The sequence below is a fragment of the Pogoniulus pusillus genome, chromosome 20 (genome assembly GCF_015220805.1).
Source record: "Pogoniulus pusillus isolate bPogPus1 chromosome 20, bPogPus1.pri, whole genome shotgun sequence".
NCBI lineage: Eukaryota > Metazoa > Chordata > Aves > Piciformes > Lybiidae > Pogoniulus > Pogoniulus pusillus.
This window is the reverse complement of record NC_087283.1, coordinates 14698373-14721151: the sequence shown is the minus strand read 5'-3', so window position 1 is coordinate 14721151 and position 22779 is coordinate 14698373. Positions and strand designations below refer to the sequence as shown.

The following is a 22779-nucleotide window of genomic DNA, read 5'->3' as shown; positions in this document are numbered from 1 at the left end:
TTCAGACAGGAAAATGTACATCGCTATACCTGGACATAAGCATTTAGTGTGATTTTCTGATGTGCTAAGAACTGCAAACTGTAACTTGATTAAAGTTTCTCAACAGGGATACAAGCACCTTTTTATATTATATATTTCCTGGTATAAGTAGATTAAAACAAAATAACACAACATAATTAACACAATAAAATACTCATCCTCCCTTAGGTGACTGTATTTGATGAACAACTACCAAAAATTAACTCTACAGTGATGGTAAAGGGATGGATAAAACAAGTGGGCTGAGGCAACTATGGTTGCTTAGTCTAAGGAACAGGGTAAAGGGAAATCTTATCACTCCCTGCAACTTCTTGAAAGGAGGTTGTATTGAGGTGGGTGTTGGTCTCTGCTCTGTAAAAACAAATGGTACAGTGACAAGAAATACCCTGTAAGTTGCACCAGGGAATATTAGAAGAAACTTCTTCACTGAAAAGGTTCTCAAACACTGGAACAGGCTCCCCAAGGAGGTGGTTGACTCCCCAGCCTTGGAAGCGTTCAAGAGATGCGGTTCTGAGGGGCATGGCTTAAGACCAGACTTTGTAGAAGTAGATAATGATTGGCCTCAGTGATCCTAAACACCTTTTGCAAGCAAGGTCATTCTATATAGCCTAGGGGGCAGTTCGAAGATTACTTTCTGAGTATAGGATGGGAAAAGACAGACAAAACAGAGGCGTTTATTCCTTTGTACAAGTTGGTCGGTACTGCCAACTCCAGGCACTTGAAAGTCAAGTGAAGCCTCAGAGCTGTTTTTAAGAAGTAATCTTATCCTTAACCTCTCAATATGCTTCTTTTCTTTTACAGAACGTGTCTTCATTTGCCAAGTTAACAGATTTGGCAGCGGGCACTACACCTCAGTCCCGTGTCCGGGAGGCATAAAATGTGACGGACTTGGGTGTGTTTTAAGTGCAAGATGAGGGCACCAGAACAGAGCTTGCTAACAACAGTACCTTAACACGAAACCGCTATGTGGTGAGAGTGAGAGGAAGGCTCCCCTTGCCGTGCGGAGCGGTGCGGTGCGGTGCGGAGCGGTGCGGAGCGGTGCGCTGAGCTCCCCTGACGCGCCAGGCGGGAGGGCGGCCGCGCGCGCACGGCGGGCACGCGCCAGCCCCCTCAGCGCAGGGCACGTGAGGCGCCGCTCAAGCGCCTACCAATCGGACTGGAGCCCGGGGGGGAGGGAAGCGGGAGACACCGTTCCAACGCCCGCCTTAAGCTGCCCGCCCCGCAGAGACACCGGACTGGGGGCTGCCGCTGCTCTCACTGAAGATGGCCTCGTAGGGGCTGAGAACGCTCTCCGCCTCCCGGCGTGAGATGGTGTCGCCGCCGTCGCGCGCTGATGACGGTGGGGCTGCGGGGAGCGCTCCCCGCTTCCGGGCTCAGGCCGCGGTGCCGTCGCCGTCGGGCGCTGATGACGTTGGCGGGCGGTGTGGAGGGAGCTCGGGGATTCCCCGTGTTGTTGTCCCGGGGCCCGGCGGGATGGGAGCCCGCAGCGCAGGGCGGCGCGGCCGGTGCTGATGGCGGCTTGCTCGGCAGCCCGCGGCTCCGAGCCGGCGGTGGATGAGTTCACCGTTCCTGCGGAGAAGAGCCGTCTCCTGGAGCGGAGCCGGGGCCGCATCGAGAGCTTGTTCAAGGTGCGCCTGGCCGTTCTGGGGGCGCAGGGGGACTGGCGGCCTGCGATCGCGCCGCCCGCCCCCGCCAGGATCTGGGTGCAGCTGAAGGGCAGTGGGAAGGCCGTGCGCAGCGCCAAGGTACGGGGGAGCAGGGGCAAGGCCGGAGGCGGTACCCAGGCGTGTTGTGGGGGCTTGCTCGCTCAGGCAGAGACTAGAACCATGTTTGCATAAGGAAAGGCTCCTCTGGCCCCGGGCAGGGCCCGAGGCCGCTATGTGCAGGTAAAAGGAAGAAGGAGTAGGGAAAAACTGCTTCACGAGGAAACAGAAACTGCTCTGCCCTGGAATGTAGTTGTGTGCCAGGTACCAGGGTGTCTCCGTTGGTGTTGACATAAGTGTAGAGAATAAAACGAAACCATTCAGCTGAGAAGTGCAAAGTTCATAGGTTTTGCAGGGCACGTTAGGGTCACCACGTTGTTAAACCTTCCTGCTGTCTACGTGTAGCTGCGTGAGAAGGTTTAACAACGATAAGAACGGGTCAAGTTACGATTCAAAGTGCGATTAAAATATATTGCTTTCTTAGTTTATTTTTTTTCTTCAACTCAGTAAGTTCCTCGGAGTAGTTTGTGTGTTCCCATGTTTCATCTTCGCTTTGCAGACTTACTCTGGAGCATTTAGAAGCTTATTAACAAAACTCTCACTAGCAACTTAACTAATCTTCACTTAGTGTATCATACTGCTTCACCCATGTGTTTGCTGGTGCAAATGGCTTTTTTGTTGCTAAACACGTTCAAGGGAAGAGCTGCCTAGGCTGTTCTTTTTCTGAGTGTGGCGCTAGTTGCTGTGAAGTAGCTTCACAAAATTCTTTTGTTAAATCCGCTGTACAGCTAACCCTGGGGGGCTTGGCAGTACTGATGAAGCTGGTATTACTCATAGTGGGCCTGGCAGCTGTAGCTGTTAGAATCACACGGTAAGAATGGTAATGTGAACACTAGCTAGGCTGAAGCTAGCTTTCAAACACAAATTTTGGGTTGCGGCTATGGGCGTCTGTTTAAATACACGTACACGCTGTGGGGATCCTTAGCACGTACTTTGCGACTTAATTCACAGACGGGGCCGCGCCTCAATTGCCAAAGTGTCCTGGGCAGCGTTGAGGGAATTTTGCTGTATTCCAGAATTCCCATGGAGTAAATTCAAGTGAACAAACACTAAACAGCTGAATGGTTACATTTATTTGAATCAATGAAATTGTAGACATGAGAGAAGAAAAAAGATATCCCTACCCTTCATTTCTGTGATGTGTTTTGGGACCAGTGCAGATGGAGCACTGGAACAGGCTGCCCAGAGAGGCTGTGAAGTCTCCTTCTCTGGAGACTCTGAAAGCCTGCCTGGATGCATTCTTGTGCGAACTACTGTAGGGTGTCCTGCTTTGGCCGGGGGGTTGGAGCCCATCTGTGGAGGTCCCTTCTGTGATTCTTTGAAGTACGTATGCTTTCATAAACACCAATGCAGTTTACTTAAGTGACTTAAGTTTTCCCTGCTCATTAGTTTGGAATCAACTGTTTCTGTAGGATTGTTGAATGAAGACTCAGCTGCCATTATTAATCTTTTTAAAATCGATGTCCTTGATTCATGAGTAGTAAGTGTAGATTAAATAATGCATAATAACAGTTTTAAAATATAGAATACCTACTGCTGTGTTGAACACTTGGATGTTTTCTTTAGAAATCAGTTTTTAAAGTTCAGTTTTTATGGACTAGGTAAAATTTCCTAATGCAGGGTATTTGTTCATGAAGTGCATTTTCTCATTGACCGAACAACAGGAATGGGAAAATAAATCTCTTTTGACTTGACTTTTAAACTGTCTGAAGATACAACTTAAATGTTCCTTTACTATCAATTTCAAGTAAATTTATTTAGAAGCAGTAGGATGTAAAAGAAAGTTTGCTTAAGAATAATTTCTGATATCTGCATTATTTCTAATCCTGTTTACTAGCAGTATTTACTTTCTTATATTTCTATCCTATGCTGCCTTTGTTTTTTTCATGTACTTGTCAGTTACTGACCTTACCAAAGTTAGCCTTAATATATTAGCTTTTCATGAGCATTCTCTCTGCTGTCTTATTTCTTCTAGGAGTATGTTAAGGGACTCTGTGAACCTGAACTAGAAGAAAAGGAGTACTACCCAAAGGACATGCACTGCATCTTTGTTGGGGCACAGAGCCTGTTTCTCAACAGTCTTATTCAGGATACCTGTGCTGATATAGCAGTGTTGGAAATAGGGTTGCTCAGTATTAAGGGGGGTGCAGAAGCTGTTGTTATGGCTCAAAGTCACATTCAGCAGTTTGTGAAGCTTTTTGAGAATAATGAAAGCTTATTAAATGACAATGAGTCAGAGATTAAAAGGCATTTCAGACAATTTGTGGAAGCACATGCAGATAAATTTACAATGGATTTACTGATTTTGCCTAGCTCGCTAAAAAGAGAGCTCCTAGCTCTCACAGAAACTGAATGTTATGAAGTGGACAGCGATATCATAGATCTTACAGGTTCTGAAAGCCCAAAAGAGCTTTTGCAAAATAAAGCCTCCAACGTAATCACTACAAATAGAGATGGAAAACCAGATGGCGAGGAAGGGAGAAACAATGCTGGGACACCTGTAACTGAGCTTACAAAGCAAATGGACACTGTGTTTTCTGATGCTTCTGAAACAAGTTTTGTTCCCATAAATTTGCCTGTGGTAGAGGCAGTGGTGTCCAAAGAAAGGCAATCTTATAAAAGAAGGTCTTCTGATGATGAGGAAAGGCTCCCTAAAAAGCATTTTTCTTTGGAAAATAACCAGAAAGTGAAATCTACTTCATGTAGTAATCCTTCAAACAGTGATGCAGTTACTGATGTGCTTTTGGATCAGTGCAATGATTCAGGCGATGCCAATTACTGCCTTAAAGAAGGTGATGATATCAGTGAGGAAATGGAATATAAGATTCTTGTGAACTTTTTCAGAACAATGGGATATTCACAAAGTATTGTAGAAAAAGTTATTGGTACCCTAGGACAATCTGTGGAACCATTAATATTGCTAGAAGAAATTGAAAAGGAACATGTAAAATTTCAGAAAGAACACGAACAGTCGTCTCAAAAGCCTGGAACTATCAATCTTCCTTTAGGCAGTAGTGCGAATAATTCACAAACACCAGGGGACAAAGGTATTTCTAGACATAAAAGTCCACTTAAATCCAGTCATACTTCCAAAGAGGCAAAGAATGAGTGTGACAAAATAAGAGATTCACCAAGCGTGCAAGCTCATGCAGAAGATAAAATGCCTATGTTGATATGCAAATCTGTATCTTCTTTCAGCAAAAAATCACCTATATGCTGTAAACAAAAAGACTTCAATTGCCCTGGTAAGAATCAGAGTACAGGGTCAGGTGATGCAGAAACTGATGATGACATAACTATTGTTGCTGTACAAGATGGAGCTCTAAAAGACATTGACTTTGTAGCCAGAGGGAGCTCAGATGTGCGTATCTCAACTAATACTAAAGCTGTAGTTCAGCACAAACCCACAGGGCCCTCAACTGTAAGGAACAGTTATTCTGATTTCGAGGACCAACTAGGCCACTGCAGCTCTGCCCAAGTGAGATCGCTCAACCAACGTCTTTCCCAAACCTCAAATACTGAAAAACCTGTCCCAGACCAGATAGTCTCTTCCAAGACATGTCCCTCAAATCCTGATAGCAGGAGCACTGGAACACACAAAAGTCATCATGACCCTTCCGTTACTGGAGTTCAAAGATTTTTGGATTCTCTGAAAAAGCCATACAGGCTGGAGTTGAAAAATGAACCTGGAAATCCACATTTAAAACACATCATTATTGACGGCAGCAATGTTGCAATTTCGTAAGTATTTTTCTTTTCAGCTATCTCCATACTGAAAGTTAAGTGAACTTCCAAATAATGATTGGCATGTGTTTGCTAGATAGCTTTTTGGTGACCAGCACTCCTTGTACACAGCACGATTTTTCAGCTAAAGTTAATGAAAAGATAATGGAAAAAAAAAACGCGTAGCAGTTCTGATAGTTTTTATTCTCTTTTTAGTCAAAGCACTCATTTTTGTGAGTGCCCTTTTTGGAGTTATTCTTTCTTGAGGTACTGTGCATAGAAGGAGATTTCCAAGTTTTTAGCTGGTGGCACCATGTGACACTTGAGTATACAAGTACAGTTACAACAGCATGGTTTGTGGGATATTCTATCATGAAACAGTTCCTGTAGAATTTACTTCTGGTTTGAAAAGTATAGTCTGAAATTGAATGAATGGAATAACTGGTTGAAATAGAAAAAGGAAAATCCTTCATTTTGACTTCAAAATTGCTCTGGAAAGTGTTTTCTGTAAATCCTTTTAGGACTCAGTTTTTGTTAAAGAAGTGTAGTCTGAATCCTAGGTTTGCTGAAGCAGAATCTCGGGCATCAAATCTCATGAAAACGATTATTAAGAGAGTGGTATACTGGCAGGATCATCTTGAGCTGAGTGCCTCCTGAATGGATTTTTGATATGGGTGACTTTACCTGCCTATACAGTTTCATAATCTTCTTGTTCCACCTGCACCTGGAATTCATTTGTCTTCTGCTGCCTGCAGGTAGAATAGAATGGTCTCTTTCTTAATTTCCTTGAATTGTAGTTCCTTTGCCTTTGATCATAACAGCCACTCTAATTCATATTGCTAAGCATACAATCTTCTTTACCATTACTTCGACAATCTCATTGTGTTAGCTCAGTTACATTGTATTAGAGTTATGTGAAGTTATTCCTGGACATTCTTTTTGTGTCTCTCTTGAGAGTTCTGCCTAAGTTCATTAAGCTCTAGGTTACAGCTTGTGCTGTTTCAAAGCAATCTGCTTCGAATTATCAGTGCTCCAGCTCAATGTAACACTTCAGTCAGAAGTAATTTCAGAGAGCTCTGCTCTGCAAACCATTTCATGCATGAAACTTGTTTTTCTTGTTTTGCTTTTTCACACATCTAACCAAAGTTGAGTTACCATCAGAGTGAAGTGTCTTGATTTTTTTTTTTTTTCAAACTTCTTTATTAGTAATTTTAAAGTGGAGGTTCTTACACAGTAATGACATACTTGTTCTTCAACAATATGAAGCATAGTGCTTGGATCCTGTTGCTTTGTAAGTCTAGGTGAGCAACAAAAATACTCCACTTAACTCCATAAAACTTGCAAGGCAGGGAACCATCTGAATGCACAAACCTCATTTTTTTTCTATTCCTCCTGATATCTCAAAGAACCTATGCAAACACCAGGAGACAATTACAGGGCTGTTGGATAATTTTATTATCATGGCTGACAAGGCACTATGTAAACAAACTCAATCAAACAGGCATGGTTAATATCAAAATATTTATACACACATACGCACTCTTTTTTTAAAGGTACCCCAGTGGATTGTCCTTTGCATCAGCTGGGGTGCACACATCTCACAGTAGAGTAGGGCATAGTAGATGAGTACAATAGACCAAGTCCCCAAAAGTTATTATATAGCATCTGCTGCCTGCTGCTCAAGCAAATAAAAACTCAGCTTATGAAAAGCAAAGGTCAAAGAACTGCTTCAAAGTATATAGATATTTAATTGTCTTAGTAATCAGTGCATGGGTGCCTGAGTGTTTTTTTTACTGGTGGTATTCTTCAGCTTTCCTCTGGCTAAGTAAATCATCCTAGAAAGTGAAGAATTATTCTCACTTGGAATTTCTTTCAGTTTTATTTCTTGGTACTATAACATTACGGACAGCCACTTCCATGCCTATGTTGGATTTGGGGCTTGTTTGGGGTTTTTTTGCCCCTTGAGTGTCATGTGTTTGGTGGCAAGGGTTTAAGATATTAATGGTTTGCCTGCATGCTTGGATTAAGGTTGAATGGACCTCTGAAATACTGCTTGCCATGAGTCTGCAGTCTGGAGTACTGCAAGAAACTGAAAGATGCTTCCTCTTGTCATGTGCAGTTTAGTAAATATGGCACCTTGTTACATTAATGCTAACTGTACTTCCATTGTGCTTGTTAAATGAGTGAAAGCTGGGTTGTATTCTAGCCCCTGACAAGTATTTTTAAAGATTGCTTCTCCAAGTGGCCTTCAGGGCAGGTAGTTGTTGGTTAATTTTAAATTAAATTTAATTAAAATGTGGAAGAAACTCAGAAGAATAATTAGATGGAATTATGTCTTGCTAGAATTGTTTGTACTTTTCTTTATTAAGTTACAAAACTAAACAAAAATATTCTGTGTCCTGGAAAGCAATGTGCTGTTTGCTGCTTTGTGCTGCTTATGATCTTCTCATGTTTAACTTGAGAAATACCTTGAACTTGGACAGCCAAAACCAGTATTTACAATGGCATTTGGGGAACAGATGCAGTATTTGAGATGGGTGTTTGAAAAGGCCACGATGTGGTGGTAGTTTGCTGTCCTTCAGAAGTTTACTTAGTTCAAATAAAGCATTTCATATTGCTGTTTATCAAGCAGTGACATTTATTCACATTATAGCTCACCTTAATTCTACATGTTATTTAACTTCTATTTTGCCTTTACATTTTCATGCTTCTGCATGTATTCTTTAAGGAGTTAACAAAAATGGAAAAGGATACTTGAATGCTACTAAAGGCTGAGTTGCACTGTAAAATATTGTCATGGAGATGTTGTAAAGAACTGTCTGTTCAGATGATTTCCTAATAGATTAAAGAAAGACTTCAAGATTCTATTAAAAATAGTAATATGCAAATGCACGTTAACTATGAGACTGATTTAAAATACTAATACTACTTGGTCACCTACTGCTGTGAGAAGCACTTTCAGGAGACATGTTATCTAACTGGAAACACAGAACATGTACTGCTCTGTAAGAAATGCTTTGCCTGCTTATGCCATCTGGATCAGTGTGTCTTTTCTAACTAACTGTATCTCTATTTTGTCTAAGTTCAGCCTCTAATCTGTAGTACTTTGAGGACAAAAGTTTCTGAATGAAAACTGGATTCAGAATTAAGAGCTAACAGTTTCCAGAATCTAGTTAGTGAATGGCTGAAGGAGGGCTTCTTAAAGAGGCATATAGGATTGTAAGAGTAAATCAGATTGGGAGGGGCCTCACAAAGTTATCAACTGCTGTATCTGTAGGCATTTACTGTTTTGGTGTTGGTTTTTTTTCTGAGAAGTCACTTAACTGAACTGCACAAACAAGTAATGAAAAGCACTTTTTTTAAGTGGAAAAAAAATGGCCATTAAAATACAGTGTTTTTTAAACCTTTCTCCAAAGAGGTTTCATTCTTTTGCTTGAAAAAGGTAGCTCAGATAGTTGAAATGAGGGGTTATGTAATCCATGGGAACCAGATGAACCTAAGGTGTTGTAACTTTAGTGAGATGGTATTTGGAGCTACCACAGTAGTCAATTACATTCATTTCTATCTATAATCAGTAGATTTCAGAAATCACCATTGGCTTGTTTTTGAAGCTAAACCCACTTCATTTACTCAAATATTGTGCCTGCAAGACTGAGAGGAGACTGAGTTACAGCATTGTAACATGATGTTTCTTTCCCCTTTTGCTATAGATCTGTTTCCATTTGAGATTCCTGATCTGTAACATCTATTTATCTTTTAGTTTGGCTAAGCTGTATATATAACTTCCAGCCTCACTGCAACATTTTGTTCTCTTTCTTTGTATTCACAGTAGTGAAATGTGATTTTAATCTCCCTTTTTTCTTTCACCCCAGTCATGGCCTACGGAAATTCTTCTCCTGTCGAGGAATTGCAATAGCTGTTGACTACTTTTGGAAACGTGGTCACAGAAATATTACTGTATTTGTTCCACAGTGGAGAACAAGACGTGATCCTTACATTACAGGTGAGGGAAATAGTAACATGATGTTTTATTTATTAAACTACTTTGTAACTACTTATGTGGCTACTTCTGTGAGCAGCGAGTGAAGAAGAAATACGTCATGAAACCTCTGGCATGAGCAGTTCGGCTGCTCAGCATGCATAAATGGGTTTCCATACAGTGTGAGGTAATCTGAAATGCTGTTCAGGTTAACCAGTGTGCCCTAAATAAAGGCATTTTGTTTGGGTTTTGTTTGCACTTTAATTTCCAGTTTGAACTTCTTCCTCCCAAATTTTGCACTATTATCAATCTTTTAACTGTCAATATGTCATTTTTGTAATTAGTAGGTACAAAAATAAGCATCTCTCAGAGTAATTATCCAATCCATAATTTGCCTAGAAGAAAGAACAGTTATTTTATGTTTGTTTTAACAGAGCAGGATTTCCTGACAGAGCTCCAAGATGTTGGAATACTGTCTCTAACTCCTGCAAGAATGGTATTAGGAGCTAGAATTGCTGCTCATGATGACAGGTATGGAATATATATAGTTTAAAGCCTTTTTAAACATCACACTTGTGATTATGAAAAGCTTGATACTTCACGAGACCTGTGTTTGCTAGTTCTTCAACCTGCCTAGACAGTTAGCTGTGCATCCAACTTAAGACTGAGCTCTACATCTGTTATTGCACTGTCTTAAGAAACGTTTCCCTATGTAATTCTCTAATAATATTGTACATACAGTTTTCAGACACTAATGGAAGATATCAAATTTTCATCGCAATTTTAACAAAAAGGTTAATCCATTTGCAATGTTGTCATTTGCATTGAGGAGTAAGTTAGCCTTAGCAATGTTTTTGTTTCCTGATCATCAGTTTATCAGACTGACTTTGTTTGGGAAACACTGGCATAAATCAGTGACTGATCACCAAGGTTCAATTTCAAAATGTGTTTATCATCTTTCAGTGAACAAGACAACAGTAAGGTTTAGAGTCTTCTGTTGCACACTCTGGGAGTTCTTAGTATTTACATTGCTATTGTTAAATTTTATCAGTTCTGAGACAGTTAAAAGTTCATGTTTCACAGGGCTTTTTTCTTTAACCTGTTTCTGCATGGATGAGCAGCATGTGGCTTTAAAATAGTTTTGCAGCTAGTTACAATTAGCTGGATATCAATTCTTTCCTTCCTGCTAATAAATAGTCATAATTGCTTTTTCTGACTACAACATTGGCAAGCTTTTGCATCATGGACATGCCTATTTTTCTGCAGATTACAAAACTTAATATGCAAAAGATACATAGAATGCACTTAGCTTCCTTGTTAAAATGTCATGACTCTGATCTCATACTGTAGCAAAAAAAAAGTACAAAGTAGCAAAGTTGGAGTTGTTTACACACTTAAGTTTTGGGTACACCCAGCGTTTGATTTCAAGTGCAGTATTTGAAGTTGAGATTACTGTGGAAATTAGTACTGTGTTAATATATATGCCCTTTCATCAGAAAGATGCCCTTTCATCACTTTTCTTTAAAAGAACACAATCCATTATCTCATTGCTAACATAGTTTGAAATGGCAAAAAGCTTCTTTTCAGTCAGGTAGAAAAAAGGGGGTGAAAAAATCCAACCAACTACAAACAAAAAAACACAGCAAAACAAAACAACAAAAACCCACAAAGCAAAACCCATTTGAAAACAACCAATAGATAAAGACAAATATAAAAAGCAATCAAAATGGGATTTTCTTAAATCAGTAGCTATGTTGTAATTTAGCAACAAAATGGTAGCAGCAGTCTTTGCAAGTGCTGACAGCAAACAGCTAACATCTTGCAGAACATGGACAGTAAGGCTAGGCAAGTGAGTTGTTATGCATGCCAACACAAACTTGTTCCCATATAAATACTATACTCTTGTGAAGCAAACCATTTACAGATGTTTTGAGTATGACAATCTTATGGGGTTTAGAGGTTTTAGCTTTCATACAAAAAACCACCCCAAATGCCCATGAAGACTATGCTGTGCTAAGTAAGTGTCTGCCACCTAAACGCTGAGTAAAATTGCATGAGTCAAACCACAGTGGTAATCAAAGCGCTTGTCATTCAAGTCGGTTACTCTTAGGTGGTGAAATGTTTGGTTTCCTAGATCTTTGGACAATTTCCCGCAAAGCAGACTATCTTAATGGTCTTTGAAATAAATTTTACAGGTTTTTATTACATCTTGCTGATAAAACTGGAGGTGTTATTGTGACTAATGATAACTTCAGGGAATTTGTGACAGAATCACCTGCCTGGAGAGAAATTATTCAAAAAAGGTAATTACTCAATTTCGATGAAAGCTTAAAAGAATGACTGTCCTTGAAATCGCAGGCACTTTACCTCTGTGTGGGATTTTTGATTTTAATTAATCTGTAATGCTATTCTGGTAGACCCCAAGTACTGTCTGTGTTTCACCACTTTGATTCATGCTTAACATCCCTATTACTCATAAATTCTCTAATGTTCATCTGTCAGTTGGTGTAGCAGCCAAACTATGTCATGTATGAAGGTGAGTGTTAGATACTGTTAAGAGGATATACTTTGTGGTTCATTCTCACAGGCTTTTTTGTGCATTTGCTGATGTCACTTTTTCAGGTTTCATAATCAACCACTCTTTACTGTAGTACAAGAAATTGGCATACCTAAACAAACTGGACATGTGCAACATACCCTTCTAGACATTTCCCTTAATTTGTTGACTTTTGTGTTTAGATGGTTCAGCTTGACTGTGCTTCAACTTGTGGCTTCTCTGTAAATTAGTTTCTCTTAGGCAACTGGCTTGGGTTTTCTGTTCATTTGCTTGTTTTTTATTTATTTTTCCCCCTATCTTCAGTTATATCAGGTCACTTGACTATTAGGGTATGATCTTCATTGCCTCTATTTCCCACTAATCCCTCAGAGGATCCCTGATATATTCAGATGTATACAACTTAAGTTTGTATAGGTGTAAGTAAATAAATAATTGGAAACTTTGTGGGTTCTCACAATATAGTTGGTAAAACATGTAACTGGCTAGTTGGCTAACCATGTAGATATTTCTGCTGTTTCTTGAGGGAATTCTGTCCAAGTCAGGTTCTGTTCTGCAGGAATATTTATCGCATCGTTCAGAGATTGAGGTTTTCTAAGCACTTGTGTTAACATCTGCTGATAGTTTTATTTATGGGGAATTTCCACCATACCAGATTTTGTCCTCAGGCAAATTTTAGTTGAACTGTTTTCTTTCAATGCAAATTTGCCCCCGTTCCAGAATTATTGCCTAAAAAAGCCTTCATGTCTAAACTATTACAGCTGATGCTTGTGTGTGCTAGTTGTTTGGCTTTCTGATAACATACGCACTTCAGCCGTGCAGTTGAAGGTCCTTACAAGAGTGCAACATTAGTCTTCTTTAATCACCTAGAAAATTCCTTTCTGGTCTCTTTGCATAAATTTGCAGTCATCCAACTTTTGCTGTCAAGAAAAAACCCAAACCTGACCACTTCAGTGTTTTTTAGTGTAATGGCAACTGTTCACATGAGCTCCTGTAAAATTACGTTGACAAGATATGTGGGCAGTATCTAAAATGGGTTTCTGATTAAGCTTCAGTGACTCCTGATGGGCATGAAACATCTCCTCTAAGGCAACTTGTCCTGTGCTACAGAGGTGAAAGGCAGTGATAGTGTAACACGTTGTTGGTAAATAATTAGCAAACAATATTGAAATAACTCTTTTGCAGATTGCTCCAATACACTTTTGCTGGTGACATATTTATGGTTCCTGATGATCCCTTGGGAAGAAATGGACCTAGATTAAATGACTTTCTTCGAAATGAAGGCTGTTATAGGTATAAGCACTGTTTTCACTTCTGAGATAGTTAAGATTTCACATTTGACATAAACTATTTTCCTGATTCACTTCACCTATCTATATAATAAAGGCACGGTAAAATTAAGCAAGAAGGATGTAGTAATGTGCTTCAAATCAAGATCTCTCTCAGAAGTAAGATAAGAAAGACATAAACTTATTTTGATGTTTAATTGTGATGGCTTTCACACAAAGGTGGTCCAAACTGCTAACATCACGTAAACCTGCCTGTGGTTTGGCTCTATGGTGGCCTGGTATCCAGTTTATTAGTGGCATTTTTTAAAACACTAACTGTCAAGACTTGAGAATGAGTCCGCACAAGAAAATAAGCTGCTCTTTACTTGTCTTTCACTGTTTTAGGAACTAGAAATAGTAATAGTAAGGAGTATTGACAAAGCTGTTTGGAAACAAGTGAAGTAATTAAAAATCAGCAATAGAAAAGGCAAGCTGTGTTTAAGGATTAATTATGCAAGCAAGTTGTATGCATTTTTCTTTTCTGTGTTTGTACAGAAACAACTAGCATCTCATTTAATCAAAATGTTTATTTTTTTCCCTAGAGGTTTCCAGTCAGCATACAATGCTTATCGTAGCAGTGGAGAGTATTCTTCTGAGACACCTTTCTTTGAACCAGGCCCCTATCCCACCAGTAGCAGTCGACAGCCTCAAAACAGAGTACATGGTGATCATACATCAACATGGCTTCCACTGGAAACAAACACAAACTCTTGTCTAGCAGATCCACCACCGAGATCTGCCTCAGAAACAGTACAGCTAAGAGAAGCCTTGATAAAAATTTTTCCTGACTATGAGCAAAGACAGAAGATTGATCAAATATTAGCTGATCATCCATTCATGAGAGATCTTAATGCACTATCTGCCATGGTGCTTGACTGAATATTATACAGCATTTTTATATTACCACTGATCAGACTAACGTTGAATATCAATGTGAAGAAAACTTTGTTCTGCATTATTTTGTGAATATTCAGAACTTAATTTTATTTGTATAAACAAAGATATTTTCCCTGTATGTTCTGTTGCTAATAGATGCCAGGTTTTGGTAGATTAAAATCTGCTGCTACTACTGATTTGTAGTAAGATTCTTCTATGAAAAAAAAAACAAACAAGCAAACCACAAATATTTTGCTTCACTTAAATTGAAGTAGCAATTCTAAAGAATTGTTAGCAATTTAAACAGCATGCTAGCACTTTTTAAAAAGTCCTTTCCTCTTAAAAGTGACTCGGCTTCAGATGTATTTTACAGACACACCTGTAACATACTGTAACATCAGCCATGAACCTGTGAGCTATCTATTGTTGGTGTTTTTTTATCTGGAGTATAAATATTCTTAGGAAGCCTATGTTCTACTGGTCCCTCTTTCACCTACAGACTGCAAAATATTTCTCCATGGAAATAAAACAGACTCTTTTAAGATTTTCACTTATGAAGAATTCTGCGTAGTTTATATGTGAAGCTGCTTTCCTTAAGCTTGCATCGTGGTTCTTTGAAAATAGGCTGTACTACTCCTACGGGTCTTAACTGAGAGCAGTTTGAAAATCACCGTGGGAGTAGGTGTCCGGTGTATTGCTAAATTACTGCCACACGGTGGCGTTGTTTCCGTTATGATCGGCAGGAAGTTTTCAGAGGCATTCTGAAATGCTCATTCTTACCTAAAGTAAATCATTCCTGTATAAAGGAAGATTAAATGCAAGATGGGTAATAGAGTTTTAGGGGTAAAATCGTGTATTATTTGAATAACTTAGAGATACTAAATAGCATTCTGGTATTGTGGGCAGCTGAGAAGCGTTGTGTGGATGGATAAAATTTGAGTGCCTCTGGAGCAAAAGCCTAGAAAATACACTTGCCTGTTTATCCAGGATGAGAGACACTATGGTGGAATAGTTAGAGGGGAAGTTTCAGAAGTGTAAATTCACAACTCCTTGATAGAAGATGTTTATAATGTTTTAAAAGATCTATGCTAGAATCCTATCTGTGATAGATACCTACATTGAGTTTTAAGTTGGAAATTCTTTTGACAGCCGTTGCTCTTTTAGAGTTATTTTAGTATCCTTAGTCTGTAGTGTTACCTGTTTGTCCAGCCTGCTAAAATTTTGCATGCTGTGATAAGCGTCTAATGGAGTGTAATTCTATTTATGTAGAAATGGCATTCTGTCTTGTGCACAGCTTATACTCTGCAGGTAAGTCAGCTCCACTCCTTTAAATCCGTTCTGGGATCTATGCCGAAAGTGTTAAAAAATGAATGTTATTTATAAAAGCTTTCAAGACCAGGGCTGAGGATTACTGTGTGTCTGTGTCTCTGTACATGCTTAAGTCTGTTTACAACCTAATTTGGTTTTACTAAGGTAAACAGCACCAGAAGCTGCTTAAAAGAAAGGTATAAAGAAAATGTAGGCTACAGATCCCATGCTAAATTTCTACAACACTGAGAATAAGTGTAGTGGCTTTCTCTCCAGTCCTTGAGTTCTGAAATCACTCTTTGCTTAAAGGCAAAATAACTGAAATACATTGAGGAAATGAGCATTTGAGTCTGGTGTCTTGCCTGGCTGTTTCGTGTGTGTTATGAAGTCAGAATTGGAAGGCAAAATCTTCCTCTTCTCAACAGGAGCAAACTGGAAGATGGTTGTAGCAAGAGCGAAAGAAAAACTTTAGGAACAGCACCTCAAAAAGACGAACAAGGATGAAGAAATAGACATATCTTCTTTTCTCTATAAATGAGTGGGCAATTCATTAGTTAGGTGGCATTATGTCCAGCATGTTTGTCAAGAAGCTGCGCTTAGCTACTTAGTGCTACATCATCACCAGGTATCACCATAGTATGTAGAAGGGCTCCTAAGACTCACTGCAGCAATGAACTCCTTGGTAAATCCTACCTCATCCTGCCCAGGCAGAGATCCCTCATCCTCATCCTCACAAGATCTATCCTGCCTAGGCAGATGTCTAGGGATGACATGAAGATTTTTTTTTTCCAGTACTCCAGCCTTCATCCAGCCTGTAAGCAGCACCAAAACAGCCCTGCATCTGTGGAAAATGAGGCCTCTGGGGGCACCCATCTTGTTTCACCTCAGGTGAGTTGTGGCAGGAAGGGAAGGAAAAGGGGCTTGAGGAAACGTGAAGGCTGGGAGGTGACTGGCACAGTGTTGAAGAGAAGTTCTTTGTGAGCTTCTGTGGTAGCCTAGGCAGCACCTGTACTGGTCTTTTGTGCCTTGGCCCGATTGATTTTGCTGCTGAAGCAGGCAGGTTGAGAGCAAATGAACATGAGACATTCGGGGGAGAATGACTGGTGGGGAAGCAATAGGGTTCGGGGAGCACAAGCTACACCTCCGGTCAGTAGCAGACTGTGGTAACAGAGAAATCCTTAGCTGAGTTCAAGGCAGCTGTGCTGCAGGCATATGTTTTAGGTAGCTTAAATCTCACTGCTTCACCTGCGTTACTGGCCTTGACAAAATACAGTATTAAACCAAGACGGCAAACTGCAGGCAGCACAGTGTGCTGAAGGGCCTGCATACAAGTTGAGGCGTGTCAGAGAGGTCAGGGTTGTACTTCTGTTCTTATATAGTTGTTAAACAATCAAATAAGTTTCCTGCTGGGGCTATGATTTAACATTACAAATGCTGTATAAATGCCTTTGCTTGTGTGAATACTGCAGCAGAAGGGATGAGATTCAGTCTTTCTACCTCAGTATATAGCAAGGCTTCTGGTCACACGAATTGTTTACTACAAGTGATGGCAGAGGTTTTTGAGGGTTGTTTTTCCTGTCCTGAAGGATTGTGCTACATGTGAAAAATGTTAAGTATTACGGTTTTATGCAAAAAATAAATATTCATGCTTAGACTTAATCAAGAATAGATAAATCACTTGAATGTCACACAATTACTTAATCAAGCAGACAGAACTCCAGTGTGATTTTTGGGTTTTGTTTGGTCGTGTTTGGTTTTAAAGGAAAACAGCACTGTTTTCTTTGCAGAAAGTCTGATATTAGCTATAAGCTTCCTTAAACTGCTTGGATCCTGTGATGTGTGAACATGCTTCTGAAAGAACTTGTATCCTTTCACTTATGTATACTCTAGTTGTGTACATATTAAGTTTTTAGGTGCTGCTGTGATGTACAGATGGATTTTAAATATGTATTTATGTGTGCACATATTTATGTTGTCTTTTTTACTTCCTTATCTAAAATCTGTTCCTTAAGCATGCTTCATGCCATTCAAACCTTAGTTTCTGAAAAAAAGTGCAGTGTTTTGAGTGAAAAATAATAGGGGTCATCCCTTAGGAGTGTCATCACCTTTCCCTCTCCCTCCCTTTAACATTTTATAAAATATCTGTCTCCAGGAAAAAGTCCAAGGGCTTTGAACGCTGGTTCCTGGTGTGAGGACAAACACAAGATTTTCATGATAAATTCAACAGTTTAATGTGGAAATTATTTGTTGGTTTGGCATTTCTTTCTTTGTTTTGTTTTGTTTTTCTCTAGGTTTTAAGGTAGTCATTATGTAATGTAAACTACTTTATTCTGGTTGCAAACAGGCAAAGCTACAAATGACTCCTAGTATTCAGTGCTACTGCTGCTGTTTTTCCTTTCTCTTTCAGTGACATATAAGGATAGTTTGTTGTTTGGAAGAGCATTTCTGAACTGCATTTTGCAACAGCGAAGAAAGTGCCTGAGAAAGTTCCATGAAAAACACTGGATGATACAAGGTCTTTCTAAAACTGACTGTTTCCTTCTGGTTTACAAGCCTGCAGTCAGTCTGATATGAATGCCTTTCACAGGAGCGCAGAATGTTAGGGGCGGGAAGGGGCCCTGAAAGGTCATCTAGCCCAACCCCCCTGCCAGAGCAGGATCACCTATACCAGATCACACTGGAACACATCTAAAATTCTTGCTGGAATTTTTTGTAGTTGCATCCAATGCTATTTTTTAGATCTGGGCCTGATTTACATTCTAGCTGGCTCTGTTTTGTTGGGAAGATTGCAGCTCTGCTGTAATTCTTACATAGGACCTGTTATTTTCACAAATACAGTTTTAAATGGTGAATACTTTGCCTCATCTGCTGAGAGAAGTGCTATTACCTGCGGTGGGGTGTTTTAGCATTTGGATGGGTTCGTTTGCAAAACTAGGTGTGCCTCTGGTTGTGTTCAATTTCTCTATCATCACAGAGTGCAAACCCAAGGGCCTTAAAGCAGTGCAGCTAATCCTATTCAAAGTAATTTTGCCCCTGACTGCTAGCCTGTGTTCAATTCTGTATGTAACAGTTGGTACGTAATGCTGTGCATCCAGGGGAAATACTGCAATGCTTAAGTAAAAGGCACAGAGAGACGATGATTTTTTTTAAAAAACAAGTGAATTTTAAATATGTACTTTCTTAACTTGTATGTGTATGCAGCTCTGTTTAGAATGTGACTCCATTGTACTACTGAAACTCTGCAGCTATGTATGTCAAACCAAGTTTTGCTGTCTGTGATTCAAATGTGAAGTCAGGTGTTATTTTCCTCCCTAAATGGTGAATGAGCATACAATATCAGAAGTATTGAGTCTTAGTAATTGTAAGACCAAGTTTTGCTAAGCAAAATACTGTTCAGAGGCTATCAGCAAAACTTGAAAAGCCGTCTTGCGTGTATTTCGGTATGGAAATACACACATTCCCCTTTCAAAAAACAGTGGGGAAGATTGATACAAATTATGAGCGTTTCAGTCCTTAAATGCTACGTATAATGGGTTTGGTCTCAAAACAGTTTTAAAGCTGCTTCTGGAAAGAAATACCAGTACCGACATAGTCGTAACAGTAGAGGGAGCCACTGGTTAACGTTTCGGTTTAAAGGTAAGCAGTTCTATGCTTGGTCTTAAGAAGAATATTACGGGATGATGTGTTAAGTGTTTGCTCAGTTACCCTGATTTAGTGCAGAAGTGCACTTCAATGTCTTGTTATATCGGTTTAGACTTTTATGGGTATCGTTACTGCTGTATGTTAGGTTTTATTAGCTTCTTGGCTCAGGGATTGTACATCTGTTGGCTAAGAGTTTAGGTTTGAGATGCAAATGAAATTGGCAGTAGCATGCTTACCTTTGATATGAATTTTCTTGAATTCAAAATTGAAACCATAAATACACTGTTTGGACATTTCTGATTGCCAGAAGTTAAGCTAGCAGTGCACAAGTGTATTTGGTTTGGCTGAGCCACAGTTAATTCTCTCTAGAGCATCTTTCTAGTGCTGTGTTTTGCAGTGCTGTAGCTGGGTGTTGGTAACACAGCACTGTTTTGGCTACTGCTGAACCAGGCACCAAGGCTGTGCTCTTCCAGCATTTCCCTGCCTGGAGAGTGTGCTAAGGGATGGGCAAGATATTGGGAGGGGCCAGCTGACCCAAACTGACCAAAGGGGTGTTACATGCCATGTGACATCAGCTCAGATATATCAGCTAAGTGAAAGGAGTATGGGGCCATTTGTTGGTGGTGACTGTCCCCCAAAGCAACTGCTATATGTATTGAAGCAGGGCTTCCCAGAATGACCAAAACACTGTCTGGCTTGAGGGAAGTAGAAAATAACATCTTTATTTGGCTTTGCTTCCACACATAGCCTTTGCTTTTGCTTTGCATTTATGAAATTGCTTCTATCTTATTACAGGCCTTTTGTTGTATTTTCCCCTCTCCCCTGTCCATCTAGGAAGGGGGATGATTGAGCTGCTTTTGGCCCCCCACCAGGGACAAAACACCACAATGAGAAATTATATTTAAAAAAAACCAAACCCCCCCAAAAAATAGCAAAACCAAAACAAAACAGAGACTTGACTAGCAGGAAAGAAGCAGAGCTGATGGGTGAACAGTAAAGCAGAATCCAAAAGCAGAGGCGGGAAGGTCACAGCCCTTTCACTGGGATAGTGACTTAGGAGCTCATGCAATTGAATGATACTGAAGCCAGTCAGAGTCTGACTCCTTAATGTGAGGAGCATTTGTCCTCCTCAAATCCAGATGAACCTAAATCAGTTGTGTGTGTTTTGCAAAGACAGAAGAAAACTGGGAATATTTAAGAGGCAGAGTCGTAAAGGTCTGGCAGTATTTTCTGAGCAGAGAAGATACATTGTGGTTTATAAATATGTTTCTGTGGGAGATCTTTGCAGCAAAGAGCCTTGGATTAAAAAGAGCACATTGGAGTCCTTTGCCAGATCCCCTGCTGGCAGAACACCAAGAATATGGGTAGGGACATTCTTGACATTCTGAAGTGAAGGGGCATTAAAATAGTAATATTTTATATTCACTGTTAACAAATTCATGTTTTGTATTGCATTTAGAGGTGCCCAATGATTCTTTACAATGGGGAAATATAATTTGTTATATTTTCACTTTTAACCAATTTTTTTATTCTCTTGGCATGTGTGTCTGTTGGCTGGTAGGTCCTAATCTGAAGAGGAATTTCCATGGCTGAATGTTACTTGGTGTGAAACATCTAACATCAACACTCAGTTTCACAGTGTTCAAACTTGTTTGTCTTTCAGGGTTGAGCCAGAAGCTGACTTTTAAGTAAGTTAATAAGGAGATAGCACTAAAAATTAAATTATTTAAGACAGTCCTAATGTGATCAGGAAATTAATTTGCAGGGTCTCTACTGATTCAGTGTGTGCACACAATTATTTCTGGCTTAAATTACTCGATATATTAGTTTGGACTAAAAATTATTTAGGCCCTTGATTCATAAGCAGTATATGTTGTAGAGGCCTAAAATATTTGTGGTATTGTTTGCAGGAGATTCATTTCAGCTAGCTTTGGTACTGCAGGACTGCTGTATGTTGGTTTCTCAGTTGTCACAGCTGGCATATTGGTTTAAACTGCTGCAGGTCATGAGTCAGAGCCCTCAGTTCTCTGTTGTCAACAAAAATGCAAAGATACAGTAGCTAGATGGTTATCTTTTGGTTTATAGCATCCATCAAAGCCCTGCTTTCTAAATGGAAATCAAATTAAGCTTTCCAGAATTACAACAGCTACGAGTCTTCCAAATTATGATGGATTGAAATAATTCATGCAAAAGCCCAGGATATCTCATCTATCCCATCTGGTGGGTTTAGTCTTAAGGCCTTTCAGGGACATTATTCAAATGCTTCTGGTAGGAGCTGAATGTAATTGCTGCTTGAGGAGCTATTTGGGAGGGGAGGTTATGATTTCTTTTAATATTATATTTAATTATATACAAATAATAGAGCAGCTTAAATAAGTTTGTAATGTTCCTATAAAAATGTTATGGTCTTTTATTTCTTTCCTCAGTGATAGACATTGCTTGTCTTTTGTTGGTGTCATAATTCACTAACAGTGAGTGATGCATAGTAAGAAGGAAAAAATGGGAGTCTGACTTTAAATTATCTAGAAAGGCCTTTTCAGTCCAAAGAATGACATCCTTACACAATAAAATGAATAGTCTGATACTCTGCTATAAAATAATTTTTTAGAAGATTGTGAAAATGTGACATTCTGGAGGTTTCTTTCCAGTTTCTTGCTGGGTCAAGAAACAAGAACACACTCTGTCTGTTAGAAACTTATTTAAGACTGTCTTGTGATTAGAGAATGCAGACAGGGAGCAGAAGGTCTGATCAGATATCAGCATGTAGAATGGTGGGAAATACGATAAGCATGTTCACCAGAAGTCTCCAAAACACACTGAGTAGCTGTATCTTCTGAGTAAAAATCTGGGAGCATAATTGAAAACTGTGTTTACATTTTAGAATAGATTGTGAGTCACAACAACTTACCAAACTGCCATAGAAAATGCTCGTCTTACCTTCTACAAACTTCAATGGTGAAAAGATCTAAGTATCAAATCATATCCTACCGTGCAATACACATTTAACAGGCTTAAAACTTTATACCTTCTGTACATTTGCTCTGTGTTAACTACCTTGATGAGAACTGTGTGTTGTACTAATTGCTTTGGCACTATGCTAATGAAACGTGTTGGGAATAAGTGCATGTTTTCTGTTGTGCATATTTCAGAAGGAAAAATGACATATAAATACTGTGGCTGCTGGTTGTTGTAAGATCTGCTGTAGTCTGAGAGGTGAAAAAGAACAGTAACTTCTCAGCAATGAAACCATGGGCGTACTAAATTTACTGAATGTAGTTCCATTTCTGATTATTATTAAACTTGTTTTCATGAAGATGGAAGGGATCGAAGAGCAGGAACAAGGCTAGAGGCATAAACATGAATCAGGTTGCTCTATAGCAGCCTCACAGGATCAAGCAGTTTGGATATTGAAGTATGTGGGGAATGCAGTAGTTGGTCAAGACTGGTTTAGACAGTCATGTGCTTGGTGCTTAAAACAAATTAGCCCATAAGAAAGTTGTAAGTCCTAAGACACATGGAAATGCTTTCATAGAAGGTACAGCATACTTCAGTGTCTTCCACAGTAGA

The 22779-nt window shown here is 39.6% G+C and overlaps 1 protein-coding gene across 3 annotated transcripts; it reads left to right on the top strand.

The window, feature by feature from the left end:
- Window positions 1-1287: 1287 nt before the first annotated feature.
- N4BP1 (NEDD4 binding protein 1) lies at window positions 1288-14812 on the top strand. 3 transcript variants are annotated; one of them, XM_064160334.1, is made up of 7 exons: window positions 1288-1784; window positions 3778-5543; window positions 9398-9528; window positions 9939-10035; window positions 11700-11807; window positions 13244-13351; window positions 13929-14812. In XM_064160334.1, exons 1-7 carry the CDS (start codon window positions 1551-1553, stop codon window positions 14263-14265), a joined length of 2781 nt encoding a protein of 926 aa, XP_064016404.1. In that variant the 5' UTR covers window positions 1288-1550; the 3' UTR covers window positions 14266-14812. The 3 variants fall into 3 exon arrangements, with proteins under 3 accessions (XP_064016404.1, XP_064016405.1, XP_064016406.1); XM_064160335.1 differs by having other exon boundaries at window positions 1289-1667; XM_064160336.1 differs by lacking the exon at window positions 1288-1784 and adding an exon at window positions 3022-3125.
- Window positions 14813-22779: the final 7967 nt, after the last annotated feature.